The 20121-nt window shown below is 42.4% G+C and overlaps 4 protein-coding genes and 1 non-coding gene across 5 annotated transcripts; 2 read left to right on the top strand and 3 right to left on the bottom strand.

The window, feature by feature from the left end:
- Positions 1-2684: 2684 nt before the first annotated feature.
- EV154DRAFT_488006 (uncharacterized protein) lies at positions 2685-3171 on the bottom strand (the record flags this gene model as incomplete). The annotated part of the gene is made up of 2 exons (XM_051599051.1): positions 2685-2795; positions 2845-3171. 2 exons carry the CDS (start codon positions 3169-3171, stop codon positions 2685-2687), a joined length of 438 nt encoding a protein of 145 aa, XP_051450917.1.
- A 6503-nt stretch (positions 3172-9674) lies between these two features.
- Positions 9675-10097, bottom strand: EV154DRAFT_397215 (uncharacterized protein; the record flags this gene model as incomplete). Its single annotated transcript, XM_051595207.1, has 1 exon — positions 9675-10097. A coding segment is annotated over one exon (423 nt), but the record flags the coding sequence as incomplete, so codon positions are not given.
- Positions 10098-16011: 5914 nt separating this feature from the next.
- EV154DRAFT_488003 (uncharacterized protein) lies at positions 16012-16468 on the bottom strand (the record flags this gene model as incomplete). The annotated part of the gene is made up of 2 exons (XM_051599050.1): positions 16012-16077; positions 16109-16468. The coding sequence occupies 2 exons, from the start codon at positions 16466-16468 to the stop codon at positions 16012-16014; spliced, it is 426 nt and encodes a 141-aa protein (XP_051450915.1).
- A 382-nt stretch (positions 16469-16850) lies between these two features.
- On the top strand, positions 16851-16923 carry EV154DRAFT_t157. Its single transcript has one exon. It is a non-coding gene; the product is annotated as a tRNA-Ala (tRNA).
- Positions 16924-18429: 1506 nt separating this feature from the next.
- EV154DRAFT_488002 (uncharacterized protein) lies at positions 18430-19083 on the top strand (the record flags this gene model as incomplete). The annotated part of the gene is made up of 1 exon (XM_051599049.1): positions 18430-19083. One exon carries the CDS (start codon positions 18430-18432, stop codon positions 19081-19083), a length of 654 nt encoding a protein of 217 aa, XP_051450914.1.
- Between the last annotated feature and the right edge of the window lie 1038 nt (positions 19084-20121).

Raw genomic sequence — 20121 nt, 5'->3', positions numbered from 1 at the left:
GAGAGAATTCAAGGACAGTATCAGAAATTACCATTTCAAACAGCTTACGGAGAACCGAAGTGAGTGAAATAGGACGATAATTGGCAGGATCAGATCGATCACCTTTCTTAAAAATTGGAAAGACAGTAGCTTGACGCCATAGAGACGGGGTATAGGACCACTGGTAACAAACTTGAAAGTAAAGGGAAAGGAAAGGAGAGATAAGATCTTTAACAGGTTTTAGCATTTCGGCTTTGAGGTGATCTGGGCCTGGTGCTTTTCTGTTAGGAAGATCATTTATATGCATAGAAATCGAATCGTCGTCAAAAAAGGAAGTGTCTTCAATGTCGTGTGGTATTGATTCGGAAAAGGTGATAGGAGGAGGGCGAATATCAGAGGCAGGCAGATAGGAACCATTATACACTGATGATAAATGCTCTGACATTATATCAACAGCTTTAAGTGGACCATCGTGGTGCATGAAAGAGGAGGACTGTTGGTTGCGGCGTTTTATTCTAGAGATAGTCTTGACTGCTTTAGAAAAGTTTTTTTCAATTTCTTTTTTAAACTGTTTCCAAGATTCCCTTTTAGTTTTTTGCACCTTTTGACGAAACAACTTGTTAGCAGCAACATGTTCATTCCACCAATGTACTTTGTCAATGCCGATTGAACGACGCCAACGTTTGTAACAGTAGTCACGGTGAGAAGCAGCATCTTGGAGATCTTGAGTCCAGTACTTTTTCCAATAATCTGGACGAGGAGGAGTTTTGCCAATCGAGTAATCAAGAGAATCATACACACATGAATTGAACAAATCGTTGAACGAGTCAAGAGATGGACATTCCAGAGGTGGAGAGGATACCCAGTCTTCTAATTGGACTTGCAGAGGAGCGATTTTGTCTTGAATGGACTTTCTGTATTTCTGGAGGGGCTTAGGCTTTTTAAGCTTGTTAAGATTCCATAATCTACGAGGAGCCAAGGGACGATCGAGAACGTGATTGACATCATCTGGGAGCGGATCAAGGTCGAACGACAGAGTCATAAGACGGTGATCAGAACTAAGAGAGAGGTCAGATTCAACGTGGAGAGAGGAGTTAATGAGCGTGGAGGGATCAATGTTAGTGATGAACAAGTCAACAATACTGCTAATTTCCTGACCGAGTCGAGACCCAGTAAAGGTAGCAATACCATGAGCAAGTGTCTCATTTAAAACATGCAGTTGACGATCTGTACACCAGGACAAGAGGCGATTACCACGAGGATTCGAATGATGGTCACCGACAAAAGAACCGAGACGAGCATTGAAATCACCACAGATGATGGTGTTGGGAAGGAGCGGAATGGATTCAAGGATGTCGAAAACTTGATCGTTTGGCATAGATGGAGGAAGGTACACACAATGAACACGAAGAGCATCAATTTTTAGAGAGAGCGTGTGATCATTGGTCGAAGGGAGTTGAAGGATAGAATAGTTGCATGATGGATTTAATAAAGCGGTTATACCACCTTTTCCACGATTGTTGGCATATTGGACTTTCTGACCATAGCAGTGATACTGAGGCCAGTCAGTTGGTAAAAGCATAGAGGGCGTTAGCCAGGTTTCGGTGATGAGGAGGAGGTCGGAAAAAAGAGTGTGGGAGAGTGGGTCTGAAATGGTCGTGGTTTTTAGGCCATTTGCATTAAAGAGACTAATATTGAAAGGAAGGAGGGTCGACATAATTAAAGTTCGTCATCAGAGACTTGTTTAATTCCGCCTTCGTCAGACTCAGGAGCCGTATCGAAAATGGCTTCGATATCAATATCTTCCATAGCGTCAGTTTCTGGAGGTGGGGTTTGGGCAGGACGATCACCAGGCTTGGTATTAAAAAGCTTGGCTGCATCATCGTGGAGAGGGGCCTTGGGATCTTGACGAGGAGTAGCAAGAATTGCAAAAAGATCCTCTTCACTGATATAACCTAAGTTAATCATAGAGTAACCAACAGCCTTAACTTGATGGGGACGAGTGTTGCGTAGGTACAGGAGGGCGTGTTTGCATCGATTGGAGTTGAGGTCAGCAGCAATGTTGGCACGAGCCTCGTTGGTGTAGGAAAGATACACTGGATTTGCAAGATGCTTGGGATCAAGAGGATCGAAATCCTTGATGATATTGACCTTGGCTATATTCATAACGTTGGTAAAAACAGGAGCGTACAACTCGTGTACAAGAACACCAAGAACACCAGTGGCAGGAAACGTGATATCGATGATACGGCCTGTATCGACACCAGCTAACTTGAAACGCCTGCGGGTTTCAGCACGAGTAATCTTTCGATTTCTGACAATATATACATATTGAAAACCGTTGGGTTCGGTGGGATCACGTTCAAGAAAAGGACGAGCAATGTTGGCAATAGCCTCAGCTGTTAGTTTCTTGGGTTTGGCCTTGGACTTGAGTGGCTTGCTGGCGTTGAGAGCAACCTTTTGGGCCATGGTTAAACCAGGCTTACTGGGGGAGTCTTTCGGCTTAGCAGAGGCCTTGGTGGTGCTAGGAGCTGACGAGGAGGAAGGTCGTTGACTCCAGATACTTCCATTAGTAGACAGATCACGAGTTTGATCGACATCCATGTCAGAATTGGGTTCTTGTTGGTTTTCAAGCTGGAGCTGTAGATCAGCGATCATTGTAGCTTGATCTCGAAGTTTATTTTCGAGCACCAGGGCGGAGGCTTTTAAAGCAATGTTTTCTTGGATGATAGCTTCCATTGCAGTAAATCTAGCTTCGTATTCATCGAAGCGGCGGTTTTGTTCTCGAAGTTGCTTTTGCATATCCAAAGCAAATTCTGGGAGAGAGGAGAACATTTGCGTGTCACAGGGTAAATTGGGTGTGACATGAGGCAAGGAAGAGGTGTCAAAAGAGGATAGAATGTCTTGACCATTAGCAATTTCTGATTCTTGAGAGGGTTCTGAAATTGTAGTGATCTTCTTTGGCAGTTTGGAGGTAGTGACCAAAGTGACGGAGGAAGCCTCAGGGGAGGGGACGAGTTGGCGAGCCGTAGCCGTGGCTAACTGTTTTTTACGCAGAAGCTCTGACTTTGGGTCAGCGACAGTAGACTTGAAACCAGTGCCATTCGAGGAAGGTTTCAAGAGATCCGATGCTTTAGAGGATGAAGCAGGAGCTTGTCCTCTAGTTTTAACAGGGGATTTAGTATTTGTCATTATAGTGGTTATATTATAAATACAACCTTATAAGAACAAAAAACGGGGCGGTCTTCAATTAAGGTATTCTTTAATTACAGTATTGTGTTTAACTGTAATAAGAGAGGGTTCAGGAAAAGTTTGAACGAAGTGGCAATAGAGGATGTTCACAGATGGAGGAATGTCTTGTGAAATCGTTGGAATGGCGGATTACGAAAGTCTTCAGAACTTGGTGAGTTTTTGTCTGAGGACTTTGGGAGTTGGACTAAAATGAACAGACGGGTTTGCTTGTTTATTTTATGCGTAGTTTGGAGGGTGTTGGTATTGCGGTTATATTTTAAAAAATAGAAGTTGGAGTTACACAAAAAAATTTTTTTTATAAAATTCTTTAAGTGAAAGAGCGGTGGGGGTTGTAGCTCAGGTGAAAACAATGGGGGTTTTATTTATTGATATTAAGATAGAGGGTATAAAGGGGATTCTAAATATCAAAAAATAATGGAAATAGGTGGACTATCCATAGATATATGTCGATTTCCGAGTACGGGGTGAGATGCATGAAAAAAATAATTTTGTGTAACTAACTGTCAAATTAAAAAAAGGAAAAGAAGGGGTAGAGTAGCGCGAGCTTAATAATTGGTTGGATTGATCTGAGGGAACGGTCAACGGATGGGAACTTTGATAATTACTTACCACCGTGACGTCGCAACAGAAGACAAGCAAACAACGTTCAGCAAGGGTAATTGAACCAAGAGCGTCCAGGATGTGGATCCTCAGGAATGTTTTTGAGAGGGTGACACAAAGTGTCGATTAACCATAATACGGTAAGTAAGACTGGCCAAAAAGGGGGAGGGCGAGATTTTGCGTTGGTGGGCAGAGAAGATAAAGCAAAATCTATACGGTTTACACCGGGAGGAGAGACAGGAAGAGAAGAAATGAGATCGGGATCAATTGCACGACATGTTAAAAAATGGTCTCGTGAGAGTTGGGCACCAAAATCAGCACATGGGCATTCTTCACGTTCCATGGCAGTAAAACGACCTAATCGCCATCTAACCAATCGACTTCGGGCTGAATTATTCATTGGAAGGTACAGGATGGGATCAGGTTTGGTAGTAATTGGACGACAAGCACGTAAAAGTACTTGTGTACCGTTTCGAGCGTGGATTATCCGTTGGGCATCACAATATTCTTGCCAATGGCGACGATAATGATTTCGAAGGAGAATAGGTGATTCATAGATGGGATCCGGAAGAGAGGTATAAAGAACATTGTTTTGGAGGACATCAACAAGTCTTGAGGATTGAAGGGTTTCTTGTAAGAGAACGAGTAAAGAATCTTCGGGTAGATTTTCTATGCGTAATACATTTTTTGTAACCAGGACATTGTACCTATGGAGCATGCCAGGGATGCAAGTGATGTGTTTAGCAGTAGTGGTTTGCCGACTACCTAGGAACATACCCACCAATTTGTTTTGAAGATTATCCAATTTTTTCATATCACTGGCTGTGAAACGAGAAATTGCTAATCCATATTCAAATTGAGGTCGTATAAAAGTAGTGTAGAGTCGAGCAGAGAGGAGGAGAGAGAAACCATTTCGGTTGACACCAACAGAGTTAAGGAGAGCCATAGTCTGAATAGCACCAGCGGAACGTTTTTGGATATTACCAGCAGCATAAAGGCCTTTTTTATTAAACTCCATACCAAGATATGTAAACTGATCAACAGTTGGCAGATCTTGATCGTACAGAGTGAAACGAAAGTTAGGAGCTGAGGAAGAGAGGAGAGAAGGAGCATTTAAGATGGCACATTTTGAGGGTGACCATCGATAGCCTAGTTGAAGAGAATGTTGAGCGGCTAAATCAAGCATTTGTTGAACTTCAGAGCGTGTACCAAAAATGGCAACGTCGTCAGCGAAAAGAAGAGAATTAATTGGAGTGGGACAAGAATCACCAACACCAAAGACCTCGGTTGTTGAACTAGAGGCAGCGCTACGCAGTACACCAGGAAGAGAGTTAATATACAGAGAGTATAAATGTGGACTTAGCACAGAGCCTTGCAACAAACCAGTATGAGGAATAAATGGATCTGATTTATGATTGGCCAGCAATACAGAAATAGAAACATCATCAAACATATGGATGAGGAGGTTGAGTAGAGGTCGAGGAAAAGAAGAGGAAGAAGCAAGTGAGTTCCAGACAACACGTCGATCGACAGTATCATAGGCTTGCTTGATATCCAGAAAAGCAACAGAAGGAAAGTGGTGATGTACTCGAAAGTAATCATGCATAAGATCATGCAAACATAGGGCTTGGTCCAGTGGACTTCGTTGTTTTCGAAAACCACCTTGAGCATGATCCAGTGGTGGAGAGAATTCAAGGACAGTATCAGAAATCACCATTTCAAACAGCTTACGGAGAACCGAAGTGAGTGAAATAGGACGATAATTGGCAGGATCAGATCGATCACCTTTCTTAAAAATTGGAAAGACAGTAGCTTGGCGCCATAGAGACGGGGTATATGACCATTGGTAACAAACTTGAAAGTAAAGTGAAAGGAAAGGAGAGATAAGATCTTTAACAGGTTTTAGCATTTCGGCTTTGAGGTGATCTGGGCCTGGTGCTTTTCTGCTAGGGAGATCATTCATATACATAGAAATCATATCGGCGTCAAAAAAGGAAGTGTCTTCAACGTCGTGTGGTATTGATTCGGAAAAGGTGATAGGAGGAGGGCGAATATCAGAGGCAGGCAGATAGGAACCATTATACACTGATGATAAATGCTCTGACATTATATCAACAGCTTTAAGTGGACCATCGTGGTGCATGAAAGAGGAGGACTGTTGGTTGCGGCGTTTTATTCTAGAGATAGTCTTGACTGCTTTAGAAAAGTTTTTTTCAATTTCTTTTTTAAACTGTTTCCAAGATTCCCTTTTAGTTTTTTGCACCTTTTGACGAAACAACTTGTTAGCAGCAACATGTTCATTCCACCAATGTACTTTGTCAATGCCGATTGAACGACGCCAACGTTTGTAACAGTAGTCACGGTGTGAAGCAGCATCTTGTAAATCTTGAGTCCAGTACTTTTTCCAGTAATCTGGTCGGGGACGAGTTTTGCCAATCGAGTAATCAAGAGAATCATACACACATGAATTGAACAAATCGTTGAACGAGTCAAGAGATGGACATTCCAGAGGTGGAGAGGATATCCAGTCTTCTAATTGGTCTTTGAGGGGAGCGATCTTGTCTTGAATGGACTGTCTGTATTTCTGGAGGGGCTTGGGCTTTTTGAGCTTGTTAAGATTCCATAATTTACGAGGAGCCAAGGGACGATCGGGAACGTGATTGACATCATCTAGGAGCGGATCAAGGTCGAACGACAGAGTCATAAGACGGTGATCAGAACTAAGAGAGAGGTCAGATTCAACGTGGAGAGAGGAGTTAATGAGCGTAGAGGGTGTGATATTCGTGATGAACAAGTCAACAATACTGCTAATTTCTTCACCGTGTCTAGACCCAGTAAAGGTTGGAATACCATGCGCAAGTGATTCATTGAGGACGTGAAGTTGGCGGTCAGTACACCAGGACAAGAGGCGATTACCACGAGGATTTGAATGATGGTCACCGACAAAAGAACCGAGACGAGCATTGAAATCACCACAGATGATTGTGTTGGGAAGGAGCGGAATGGATTCAAGGATGTCGAAAACTTGATCGTTTGGCATAGATGGAGGAAGGTACACACAATGAACACGAAGAGCATCAATTTTTAGAGAGAGCGTGTGAGCATTGGTGGAAGGGAGTTGAAGGATAGTATAGTTGCATGATGGATTTAATAAAGCGGTTATACCACCTTTTCCACGATTGTTGGCATATTGAACTTTCTGACCATAGCAGTGATACTGAGGCCAGTCAGTTGGTAAAAGCATAGAGGGCGTTAGCCAGGTTTCGGTGATGAGGAGGAGGTCGGAAAAAAGAGTGTGGGAGAGTGGGTCTGAAATGGTCGTGGTTTTTAGGCCATTTGCATTAAAGAGACTGATAGTGAAAGGAAGGAGGGTCGACATAATTAAAGTTCGTCATCAGAGACTTGTTTAATTCCGCCTTCATTTGATTGAGGGGCCGTATCAAAAATGGCATCAATATCAATATCTTCCATAGTATCAGATTCCATAGGTGGGGCTTGTTCTGGACGATCACCAGGCTTGGTATTGAACAGCTTGGCTGCATCATCGTTGAGTGGGGCCTTGGGATCTTGGCGAGGAGTAGCAGTAATTGCAAAAAGATCCTCTTCACTGATATAACCTAAGTTAATCATAGAGTAACCAACAGCCTTAACTTGATGGGGACGAGTGTTGTGTAGGTATAGGAGGGCGTGTTTGCATCGATTGGAGTTTAAGTCTGCAGCGATGTTGGCACGGGCCTCATTGGTGTACGAGAGGTATACTGGGTTGGCGAGGTGCTTGGGATCCAAAGGATCAAAGTCCTTGATAACATTGACCTTGGCAGTATTCATGACATTGGTGAACACGGGAGCGTACAATTCGTGAACAAGAACACCAAGAACACCAGTTGCAGGAAAAGTGATGTCGATGATACGACCAGTATCGACACCTGCTAACTTGAAACGCCTACGGGTTTCGGCACGAGTAATCTTGCGATTTCTGACAATATAGACGTATTGGAAACCGTTAGGTTCAGCTGGATCACGTTCCAGAAAAGGACGAGCAATGTTGGCAATAGCCTCAGCTGTCAGTTTCTTTGGCTTGGCCTTGGGCTTGAGTGGCTTGCTAGCGTTGAGAGCAACCTTTTGGGCCATGGTTAAACCAGGCTTACTGGGGGAGTCTTTTGGCTTAGCAGAGGCCTTTGTGGTGCTAGGAGCTGACGAGGAGGAAGGTCGTTGACTCCAGATGCTTCCATTAGTAGATAGATCACGAGGTTGATCGACATCCATGCTGGAATTTGGTTCTTGTTGGTTTTCAAGCTGGAGCTGTAGATCAGCGATCATTGCAGCTTGATCTCGAAGTTTGTTTTCGAGCACCAGGGTCGAGGCTTTTAAAGCAATGTTTTCTTGGATGATAGCTTCCATTGCAGTAAATCTAGCTTCGTATTCATCGAAGCGGCGGTTTTGTTCTCGAAGTTGCTTTTGCATATCCAAAGCAAATTCTGGGAGAGAGGAGAACATTTGCGTGTCACAAGGTAAATTGGGTGTGACATGAGGCAAGGAAGAGGTGTCGAAAGAGGATTGAATTTCTTGACCATTAGCAAATTCAGATTCTTGGGAGAGGTTCTGGACTTGTAGTGATCTTCTTTGGTAGCTTGGAGGTAGTGACCAAAGTGACAGAGGAAGCCTCAGGAGAGGGGACGAGTTGGCGAGCCGTAGCCGTGGCTAACTGTTTTTTACGCAGAAGCTCAGACTTTGGGTCAGCGACAGTAGACTTGAAACCAGTGCCATTCGAGGAAGGTTTCAGGAGATCCGATGCTTTAGAGGATGAAGCAGGAGCTTGTCCTCTAGTTTTAACAGGGGATTTAGTATTTGTCATTATAGTGGTTATATTATAAATACAACCTTATAAGAACAAAAACGGGGCGGTCTTCAATTAAGGTATTCTTTAATTACAGTATTGTGTTTAACTGTAATAAGAGAGGGTTCAGGAAAAGTTTGAACGAAGTGGCAATAGAGGATGTTCACAGATGGAGGAATGTCTTGTGAAATCGTTGGAATGGCGGATTACGAAAGTCTTCAGAACTTGGTGAGTTTTTGTCTGAGGACTTTGGGAGTTGGACTAAAATGAACAGACGGGTTTGCTTGTTTATTTTATGCGTAGTTTGGAGGGTGTTGGTATTGCGGTTATATTTTAAAAAATAAAGTTGGGGTTACACAAAAAATTTTTTTTATAAAATTCTTTAAGTGAAAGAGCGGTGGGGGTTGTAGCTCAGGTTAAGAAAGGTTGGTTTTTATTTAAAGAAATAAATGGTAATGTATTTGGGCGATCCATAGATATAATGCCTTATTACCGAGAAACAAGCTAACAAAACTAAACTAATTTAAATTATGGATAAATCCAGAGGGTTGTAAAGATAAAGAAGATAAAAAAAGTTAACAGCAAAGAAAAGAGATTGAAATGAGAGGTGGGAGGGGGAGAATAAGAAGATAGTGATTGGATCTGCACTGAGGATTCCTCGCAGTCTAATCGAGCCTATACAAAATACGCAACACACCGACCAGAAACACAAAAAGAAGATAAAAAGGAGAGCGCGAAACAAAAGAAAAGGAAGCAAAACCAAAAGGAGAGAGAAACAAGAGAAAGGGGGGACAATTAGAAAACTTTGGTATAAAAAAAGTTAAACAGATTCAATATCCGGCATAACAAAGTCTTCAGGGTTCGGTTCAGACAACAACTTGGCTGTTTCGTGGTCATGATGAAGAAGAAAACCTAAATAGCTTAGTTGCTTATTTTTGGCAGCTAACTTTTCAACAGAGGACGTCTTGTTGGGAGTGGGCTTTGGTAGGGATGACCTGGCTTCGAGTTCTTCAGCTAAAATAGCATCGAACTGTTTTTGATTGATTCTTTCGTAATGCAAAAAAGAACGAGCAACGGAGAGACGAGCAGAGCGGCGGACAAAAGAGAGGGCACGTAAACACCGAAGGTTTTGAATTTCATGGGCTTTCTGGCACCGTAATTCCAGAGAGAGATTGGCAAATTTGGGATCTTTGAGCTTGGCTGGATCCAAAGGATCATAGTCATCAAGTGGTACGGTACCACGGCCTTTGTTGTGCATAACACTTGTAAATTCTACCACAAAGTCGGTGTGCAACAAAAAGGATATCACTCGGGAGTCAGGGTACTGAATATCAAGTATTCTTGAAACATTCACGCCAGTAGCTTGAAGGGTTCGTCTCAGTTCTTTCAGCGGACGGCGAACAGAGGTGCCGTAGTACAAGAATTGGTACTCAGATGGTTTATTGGCTTTAGGACCAAAGAGCCTACCAACAGTGGCAGTAGCACGACGAACAGACGGCAAAGGGGTCTTCTTTTTTACCTGTTTTTTTGTCTTGGGAGGGGCAGCAGCAACATTAGCATAGCTTGGGGGCTTTTGACTTGTTGGAGGTGGAGGGGCGGAATTAGAATTTTCTTTTTGGAGAGCCAAAAGAGTAGAGACTTGCTTCTCTAATTCGCGTCGAGATGCTTCAGATCTTGCTAAGGCTGTTTTGAGCTGGAATATTTCGTCGTGAGCTGATTCGAGCCGGGAGAGACGCTCGTTGACTTGGCTCAGGTATTCCGGAATGGGAATCGACATTCTTTTCAATGATTGAGAATTGTCGAGGAATGGTGGGGAAACAAAGGAAAATGGACGTTTGAGACTATTTCCAAAAGATGCAGGAGGTTCGGTTTCGTCAGAAGGTAAATTGGGATCTGAGAATTGACGATCTGAATCTGCTTGGAATTCAGGAATGTCGTTCTGGAGGGAGGAGTTTAACTCGGAGTTCGAAACGGTTTGTTCCACTGGATTGCCCGGTGTCACTTTAGTTAAAATTTGATTGGATTGCAACGGATTGAGGAGGATTTGATGATGGATGGATGCGATGTAACTTTTTCAAAAATTTTGGATGCAAAACTTACTGAAAAATTCTTTAAGCGAAAGAAAGGTGGGGTTGTAGCTCAGATGAAAGAGGGGTTTTTATTAATTAGAAATTAATTGTAATTATGATGGGCGATCCATAGATATAATGCCTAATTACGAGGACGAGATGAGGAGGAAGTTTATAATTAAGGAGGGAAAGTTAGAAAATGTAAGGGTAATATGAAAAGGGCGGTAATGGCTAAGTCTATTTGGCTGTTTTTGGCAGGAGTCTCTTGCTTATTTAATTCCCGGGGGGGACACCTAAAACTTGCTGAACACATCACGTCTTGCATTGTTCTTCGCTTGACCGCCGAAAAGACAACAGTAAACCACCTCAAAGGAGGGGAGAAGAACTAGCCAGACCAGCTGGCAGCTAGCAGGAGCCCAAACAGGGAAAGTGAGTTGAACGTACGGCGCATTGAGGATTCCTCGTCCGACAGGACAAGCACAGCTAAAACTGATGAAAACCTACTACACAAGTTATAGTTATGATTAAACAATGCGCTTGGCCGGATTCGAACCGGCATACCACCTAAGAGTATTTCATAAACGCAAACGCTATAACCACTTACGACAAGACAGCATGTATGGGGTTGTAGCTCAGATGAAAACGTTGTTGTTTTATTTAATATAATAGAGGGAGGGATTAGCTATCTAAAAGTGAAAAAATAAAGAAAATTGATGGACTATCCATAGATATATGTCTAATTTTCGAGTACGGGGTGGAAATTTTGCATGAAAAAAATATTTTGTGTGACAAACAATTGAAAATATAAAAAAGGAAAAGGCGGGGTAAAGTAGCACACGCTTAATAGCTAGTTGGATTGATCTGAAGGAACGATCAACGGATGGGAACTTTGATAATCACTTACCACCGTGACGACGCGACAGAAAACAAGCAACTAGTGTTCAGCGAGGGTAGTTGAACCAAGAAGAACCAGGATCTGGATCTTCTGGAATGTTTGATAAAGGGTGACACAGCGTGTCAATCATCCAGAGCAAGGATAAAAGTTTCGGCCAAAAGGCGGGAGGTTTGTGTTTTTTCTTGGTGGGTAAAGAATTCAGAGCAAAATCAATACGATGAACACCAGGAGGAGAGACAGGAAGAGAATCGATCAAGTCGGCGTCAATAGCACGACAAGTCAGAAAAGTGATCACGAGTTATGATTTGACCAAAGTCAGCACAAGGACACTCATTTCTTTCCATGGCAGTAAATCGACCAAGACGCCATCGTACCAAACGACTACGAGCGGAATTACTCATAGGGAGGTAGAGGATGGGATCAGGAACAGAGGTGGATGGGCGACAAGCGCGAAGGAGGACGTTTTTACCAGTAGTGGCGTGATGGGCTCTTTGATCGTCACAAAAATTCTGCCAATAATCACGATAGTGATTACGGAGATGAATTGGAGAAGTTGGTATAGGATCAGGGAGAGAGGTATAAAGAGCATTGGTTTCTAATTTGTTGCCAAGTCTTGTTTGAGAGAGAGATTCTTGGAGGAGGATGAGGAGAGAATCTTCTGGAAGGTTGGCAGAGCGTAGCACGTATTTAGTAACCAAGGTGTTATAGCGGTGGAGCATACCAGGGAGACAAGTGATGTGTTTAGCAACTGTTGTATGTTTACTACCTACGAACATTGACACAAGTGAATTTTGTAGGGTGTCTAATTTACTCATTTCACGGGCTGTGAAACAAGAAATAGCCAACCCATACTCAATTTTTGGTCGAATGAACGTTTTGTATAGGCGTGCGGAGAGAAGGAGAGAAAAACCATTACGGTGTACACCGACAGAGGTAAGGAGAGACATGGTTTTTTTGGCTTTGGAGGATCGAGCTTCAATACTTTTACCGGCATTTAAACCTTTTTTAGTAAATTCCATACCCAGGTAACAGAACTGATCAACAGTGGGAATGGGTTCACCATAAGAGTAAAGGCAAAATTGGGAGTTCGAGAGGAGCGAGGAGAAGGAGCGTTTAAAATGGCACATTTGGAAGGAGACCATCTGTAACCAAGTTTGAGAGAGTGATCGCCAGCGATCTGCAGCATTTTTTCAACTTCATCTTTTGTTCCAAAAATGGCAACATCATCGGCAAAGAGAAGAGAATTAATAGCTACAGGTTCATCATCGTCGAGACCGAACACAGTAGGAGTAGAATCAGAGGCAGCGCTACGCAATACACCAGGAAGAGAATCAATATACAGAGAGTATAAATGAGGACTAAGCACAGAGCCTTGCAACAAACCAGTGATGGGAGTGAATGGATCTGATCTATGATTGGCCAGCAATACAGAGATAGAAACATCATCAAACATATGGATGAGCAGGTTGAGCAGAGGAACAGGAAAAGAGGATTTTGAGGCAAGGATATTCCAGACTACACGACGATCCACCGTATCGTAAGCTTGTTTGATATCCAGAAAGGCAACAGAAGGAAAATGATAATGCTTGTTAAAGTAATCATGCATAAGATCATGCAGACACAAAGCTTGGTCAAGAGGACTACGCTGTTTACGAAAACCACCTTGGGCGTGATCAAGAGCGGGAGATAGTTCTGTAACATGTGAGACTATAGTCATTTCAAATAATTTTCGAAGAACAGAAGTGAGTGAAATGGGTCTATAGTTAGCGGGGTCAGTACGATCACCTTTTTTAAAAATTGGAAACACAGTAGCCTGACGCCATAAAGACGGTGTGTTGGACCACTGGTAACAAAGAGTAAAATAAAGTTTGAAAAAAGGAGCGAGGATGTCAATGACAGGCTTGAGCATTTCGGCTTTGATGTGATCTGGGCCTGGAGCTTTGTTGTTCGGTAGTTCTTTTATACGCCACGATATAACATCATCATCCAAAAAAGGAGTGTTGTCAAGAGAGTGAGGTAAAAAATGGTGTAAATGAACGGATGGTGGGCGGAGAGAAGGAGCAGGGAGAGAGGAACCACTATACACTGAAGATAAATGGGTGGACATAATATCAACAGCTTTCATGGGACCATCAGTATGCGTGAAGGAAGCGGTGTGAGTGTTGCGGGCTTTAATTCGAGAAATCGTTTTTGTGGCTTTGGGAAAGTTTGTCTCCAAACTTTTTTTAAATTCGTTCCACGATTCTCTTTTGATTCTCTGAATTTTTTTACGAAAAAGTTTATTAGCTTCATCATGTTGATTCCACCAATGTACCTTGTCGATCCCAATGCTTCTACGCCAGCGTTTATAACATCGGTCACGATTTTCAGCAGCTTCTTGTAATTCAGTTGTCCAGTACTTGTGCCAGTAGTCGGGACGAGGAGGAGTGTTACCAACGGAAAGATCTAAAGAATCATACACACATGCATTGAATGACTCGTTGAATAAATCAAGAGATGGACATAGCAGAGGTGGAGAGGAAATCCAGTTTTCGAGCTTGGTGGTGAGAGGTGCAATCTTTTCTTTAATGGACTCACGGTATTTCTGGAGGTACGCAGGTTTTTTAAGTCTGTTTAAATTCCATAATCTACGTGGTGCCAACGGTCGATCGGGAAGAAGGGGGACATCATCGTGAGATGGCACAAGGTCGAATGTGAGGTGCATAAGACGATGGTCAGAGCTCAGAGAGAGGTCAGATTCAACTTGCAGAGCTGGAGAGACGAGAGAGGAAGGAGCGATATTTGTAATAAATAAATCAACAATGCTGGATATTTCTTGACCGAGTCGAAACCCAGAAAAGGTGGGAATACCATAGGCAAGAGATTCATTCAATATACGCAGTTGGTTGTCTGAAGACCAGGAGCGGAGACGGTTACCACGAGGGTTTGATTGATGATCACCAACAAAGGAGCCAAGGCGAGCATTAAAATCCCCACAAATGATGGTATTTGGAAGAAGAGGTATCGAATCAAGGGTGGCAAAAACTTGATTGATGGGCATAGATGGAGGAAGGTATAGACAATGAACACGAAGGTCACCTACTTTGAGGGAGAGCGTGTGATCATTGGGAGAAGGAAGTTGAAGGACTGTATATTTGCATAAAGGATTGAATAAAGCAGTAATACCACCTTTACCACGATTATTTGCATTTTGTACTTTTTGACCATAACAATGATATTGGGGCCAATTAGTAGGTAGGAGCATAGAGGGCGTAAGCCAGGTTTCAGTAATTAAGAGCATATCAGAAAAGAGCGTATGGGATAGTGGATCTTGAACAGTAGTAGCTTTTAAACCATTAGCGTTCAAGAGACTAATTTTAAAAGAGAGGGCCGACATAATTAGAGCACCTCTTCGGTAGCAATAATTTCTGTAGGTGCAGACACAAACTCGTCATCTTCATCCATGGCTTCAGTGGAATTTGATTGTGAGAGTGGTTTGGTAACAGGAGCATTGAAGAGTTTGGCTGTCTCTTCATTGATTCGTGACTTGGGATCTTGGGAGGGCATTTTGGTTATTTCCAAAAGTTCTTCTTCAGATATATATCCAAGGTCAACGAACGAGTAACCAACTGGCTTAACCTGGGTAGGACGAGCGGTATGGAGATACAACAAAGCTTGCTTACAACGGTTGTTGTTTAGTGAAGCAGCAATATCAGCACGAGCAGCAGCGGTGTAGGACTTGTATATGGGATTAGCCAAATGTTTTTCGTCCAAAGGATCAAAGTCGTTGATGATACCGGCTTTGACGTTAGTCATGATCTTGATGAAGGTGGAGGCATAGGAGGCGTGCACAAGAACACCGAGTACACCATTCGCAGGAAAAGTGATATCAATAACACGGCTTGTATCAATACCAACTAATTTAAAGCGCTTACGAGTTTCTGGGCGCGTGATCTTACGAGAGCGACCAATATAGATATATTGGAAGCCTTGAGGTTCATTAGGGTCACGTTCCATGAAAGGTCGGGCTGCTTTTGCAATAGCTTCAGCGGAAAGTTTTTTAGCTTTGGGCTTGGGCTGGACCGGCTTGCTAGCCTTTTTTGCTACAATTTCAGCCATGGTAGGCTTACTTTTGGTTGCTTGGGGTCTAGTAGAGGCATGGGTGGGAGGCTTGGAGGAAGAGGAAGAGGGAGGTGCTTTACTCCAAATGCTAGCATTTGAGGATAAATCCCTTTCTTGAGAGTCGACCTCCATGGAGGTGTCGGTGGGACGGTAAGGTGATGCTGTGAGTTTAGCTTTGAGTGCTGCGATCGTGTCACCTTGTTCACGAATTGTTGCTTTGAGTTGAATATTTTCTTCCAGGATCTGGTCGATGGCTGAAAGACGGGTTTCATATTCATCTAAGCGACGAGCTTGTTGGCGAATTTGCTTTTGCATTTCCAATGCAAACTCAGGGATACTGAATGCTAATGTATCACCAGTATTTGTTGGTGGTACATGAGGGAGGGACGAATCCAGGGTCGACATGACGGGGCTATCATCAATTTCAGTGATGGTAGCAGTAGGAGTAGAAGGAGCAGCGGGAGACGTATCACGAGAGATAGGTTTTTGACCATTGGGGATGGTACCTGAAGAGACAAAGGTGATGGATGAGGAGTCAGGCGAATCAGGTGAGCCAGCTAAGCGGCGAGCCGTGGCAGTAGCTATTTTCTTCTTATGAAGAAAATCTGCTTCAGGGTCAGCGACGACATGTTTGAAGGTTCCATTACGAGTCAAAGGCTTCGTAATATCCTTTCTAGGAGTTGAAATAGGGGTGCCCTGACCTCGTTTCAACGGGGAAGAGTTAGTATTTGACATTATAGGTTATATTTAAATACAACCTTATATTGTCTAAATACGGAGCGTTCAACAGTTAATGTGTATCTTAAATTACAGTATAATGTTTGACTGTAATAAGAGCAGGTTCAGAAGAAGTTTGAACAGGAAAGCAATAGAGGATGTTCACAGATGTAGGAATGTCTTGTGAAATCGTCGAAATGGCGGAAAACAAAAGTCTTCAGAACTTGGTGAGTTTTTGTCTGAGGGCTTTGGGAGTTGTACTAAAATGAACAGACGAGTTTGCTTGTTATTTTAATGCGTAGTTGGAGGCGGTTCTAGTATTGCTTGATATTTCGAAAAATAAAAGATTGGTTACACAAAAAAATTTTTTTATAAAAATTCTTTAAGCGAAAGAAGGGTGGGGGTTGTAGCTCAAATGGTAGAGCGCTCGCTTAGCATGTGAGAGGCACTGGGATCGACGCCCAGCTACTCCATTCGGTTTTTTTTTTTTTTTTTTGGAATTGTGTCGGAGTACGAAACATAACCACATATATATTCCATAATCATACAAAACAATAAAGATTGTCTTTTATCTTCTACTCTACGTTTCTACCGTCACACACAAGTGAGGTTGGGAAAAAATGTCGAAATTTTTCTTCAAAAATAGTGATCTAGTTTCAATGATATAATTCTCGGTCAAATTTAAAGGAATCAATGTCAAACTTGAAATAGTATTAGATACAGATAAGAAGCAAATAAAAATAAAATAAATAAATATATTTAATATTTGGTTGGGCCTCCTAAAGAATCAATCACGGCCGGACATCGACTCGTCATACTTTCCACTAAACGATGGGTAAGCGAAATGTCCATTTGCTCTTATTCTTCCTCTATCACAGCTCTCAAATCTTTCACGTTCTTTACTTTGGATCTTCTTTCAGCAATCCGACGTTCTAAGGCCCACCAGAGATTCTCAATTGGGTTTAAGTCTGGACTTTGAGCAGGCCAGTACTCAAACCCCGCAATGTGATGGGTCTGTTTCCACCACCGTGCGTAAGCCCCAGTATGGCATGAAGCTCCGTCTTCTTGTAGAATAAAGTCTTTATCCTCCTTTTCTGGCAATTCCTTGAACCAGGCATGGAACTTACCAGCCAAAATATTTATATATTCCTCTTGATTTACCGTGCCATCAATTACGGTTAAAGAACCGAATTCCCCTTAGTAAAAGCACCCCCAGATTATTACACCACTTACACCCCATTTTGTTGTTGGAATAACATTTCTTTTCTGATACCTTTCCACAACTTTTCTAGTTACTGTGGTGCCTCCGTCGGATCCTGTCACGGAGAAACGAGACTCATCAGACCAAACAACGCTTTCCCACTGCTCGTTTGTCCAATTGACACGACAACGGGCCCAACGAAGCCTTCTGTCTTTGTGTTTTTGTGTTAAACGTGGCTTATGGGCAGCAAAGTGAGATCCAAAAACCATATGCTTTAAAGATGATATTACCGTAGCTCTACACACGTTTACGTCTGCTCTACCCAACTCCAGTTTTAGGTCATTATAACTGACATTTGGTTTGTTTCTTATGACACGTTCCAAAGCTCTTTGGGATCTCTCATTTATTTTTTTAGGTGCTCCAGGAGCCTTGTTAGGTAGAGGACTAGCGGTTGCCTTAACTCTTTTCAGAATATTGTGAACAGTAGACGTGGATAGCTTTACGGTCCTTGAAATTTCACTTTGACTTAATCCATACGTATGAAACCAGTAAACACCCCAAAGTTTACTTTCAGAAGTTAAACCTGACTCGTTGGGATGTGTGTTAGTTGAATCTGTTAATGTCATGGTGTTTTTTATTTTGCAATTAGGGAGAGAAATGGCGTTTTTAAAAAAAAGTATACATGAAAAATCGATAAAATTTGGCGTTTCCCAACCTCACTTGTGTGTGACTGTACAAGTTTTTTTCAAGAAGAAAATGGTTGAATTTGCCAGCCAAAATGGAACCGGAAACAATCAAGTGGCGGTACAAGTCTGTGACCGTAACTCCAAGTCACTCAAGGCGCTTTTTGGGAGATTCAAAAATGCGAAGTCAACTACAGGTATGTAAAGGTTTAATTGATGATACTCTATTACAAGTATTAACAATAAGTGTTGATCATCCACTAGGTACCCCAAGTAGGGGACCTTGGAGTGTAAAGGCAAGGGAGATCCAAGAGCTGATCAAGCTTAAAACGGCTGAAGCTGAGCCACGAGGAATTGATGATGAATTCGAAGAGGGTGATGTGGAGGCAGAGACTGTGGTCACGGCAGTGGGTGGAGGAAAAAACTTTCCAGCAATCGAAGAGCAGGCCGTGGAGAATGCAGCTGCTGACGATCAACACGCTTCCTCTCCTCGTTTGGTCTCTCGTACGACACCCGTACCAAAAAAGACGAGGACCGCGCAGGCAAGTAATCTGCAAGATTTCACAGACACTTTTGCTCATTACATGTCTGCGGCCATCAAGACCATGGAAGGTCTGAGTTTAGAAGACTCTCCTGGTGCCGGTGGTAATGATGTCTATGGAAGTCGTCTGACATTGTTGGAGAGCAGCTTGGAGCTAATGAGCAGCCAGATAACAATTTATATTCTCGCATTACTTATTATTGAATGAGATTATCTAACTATGTAAATGGAATAGGTGAATGATATGAGGGGACTTCTTGGTCAAATAATTCCGAAGGTAAGAACGATAAAAGCACTCACTCTTTGTATGGCAAAGTTCTTAATTGTTATATGCTTAGACAAATCCCGCCGAAGAAAGCCATTCTTCTGAGGGTAATGAACAGAATAAGCGCCAAAGAAAAAAATAAAAAGTTAAAACAGTTAAAAAAGTTAAAATTTGACCTTGGTAGAGGGGCGGGGCTTAATAAACTTTGGCTGTAAATTTTTAAATTAAAATCAAGTTAAAAAATGGTTACACGAATCCAAAAAAAGGAGAAAATATTTAAATCCCGGTTAAAAATTAAATTTTGGAGTTTTGGAAGTCTTCCAATAAAAAAATTAACTCAAAGAAATGAACAATATGTACGACTCTGACAACGACCAAGCTAACTTGGACATGGTTCTTGACAACCTCAATGCTGATGATGAACAGTTGGTCAATGACGATGACAACACCAACGTCATGGACTACTCCTGTGACAATGACAGCGATGAGAGTGATGTCGAGGAGCAAAGCGAAGCTCTTTCCATTGCGCCTAAGCAGCGTCATGCTTGGACAACTGCTCAAGACGTCCAGACGTGTAAGTCTTGGGTGGCCGTCTCGGAAAGATCTAGCGAAGAAAATTCGCTTAAATCATCAGCTTTTTGGAAGTGTGTTCTTTCCGACTTTAAGGCTGCCGGCGACCAAGCCTGGCCAGAAAGAACGGAAAAAAGTTTGAAAGACCACTGGAGAGTTGTTTCTGCTTTGGTCAGCAAGTTTTGTGGTGTCGTCGCTGCAATTGAACGACGTAAGGCAAGTGATAAAGTTGCCGCTGACGAGGTAAGAATTATGATTAGATTTGTTTTAAAAATATTAGAATCTAGAGCAAATGTTTTAATAAATAGGTGGGTGATAACTTCAAGCTTTTTGAGCGAAAGTTTCAGGTTTGATTCAAATACTTCCCGTGCTTTCAGGAGTTTAATGGTGCCCCCAAGTGGAAAAGTGAGT

Source organism: Mucor mucedo (assembly GCF_025094135.1).
Source record: "Mucor mucedo strain NRRL 3635 chromosome Unknown EV154scaffold_217, whole genome shotgun sequence".
Classification (NCBI taxonomy): domain Eukaryota; kingdom Fungi; phylum Mucoromycota; class Mucoromycetes; order Mucorales; family Mucoraceae; genus Mucor; species Mucor mucedo.
This window is presented reverse-complemented; position numbering and strand designations above follow the sequence as displayed.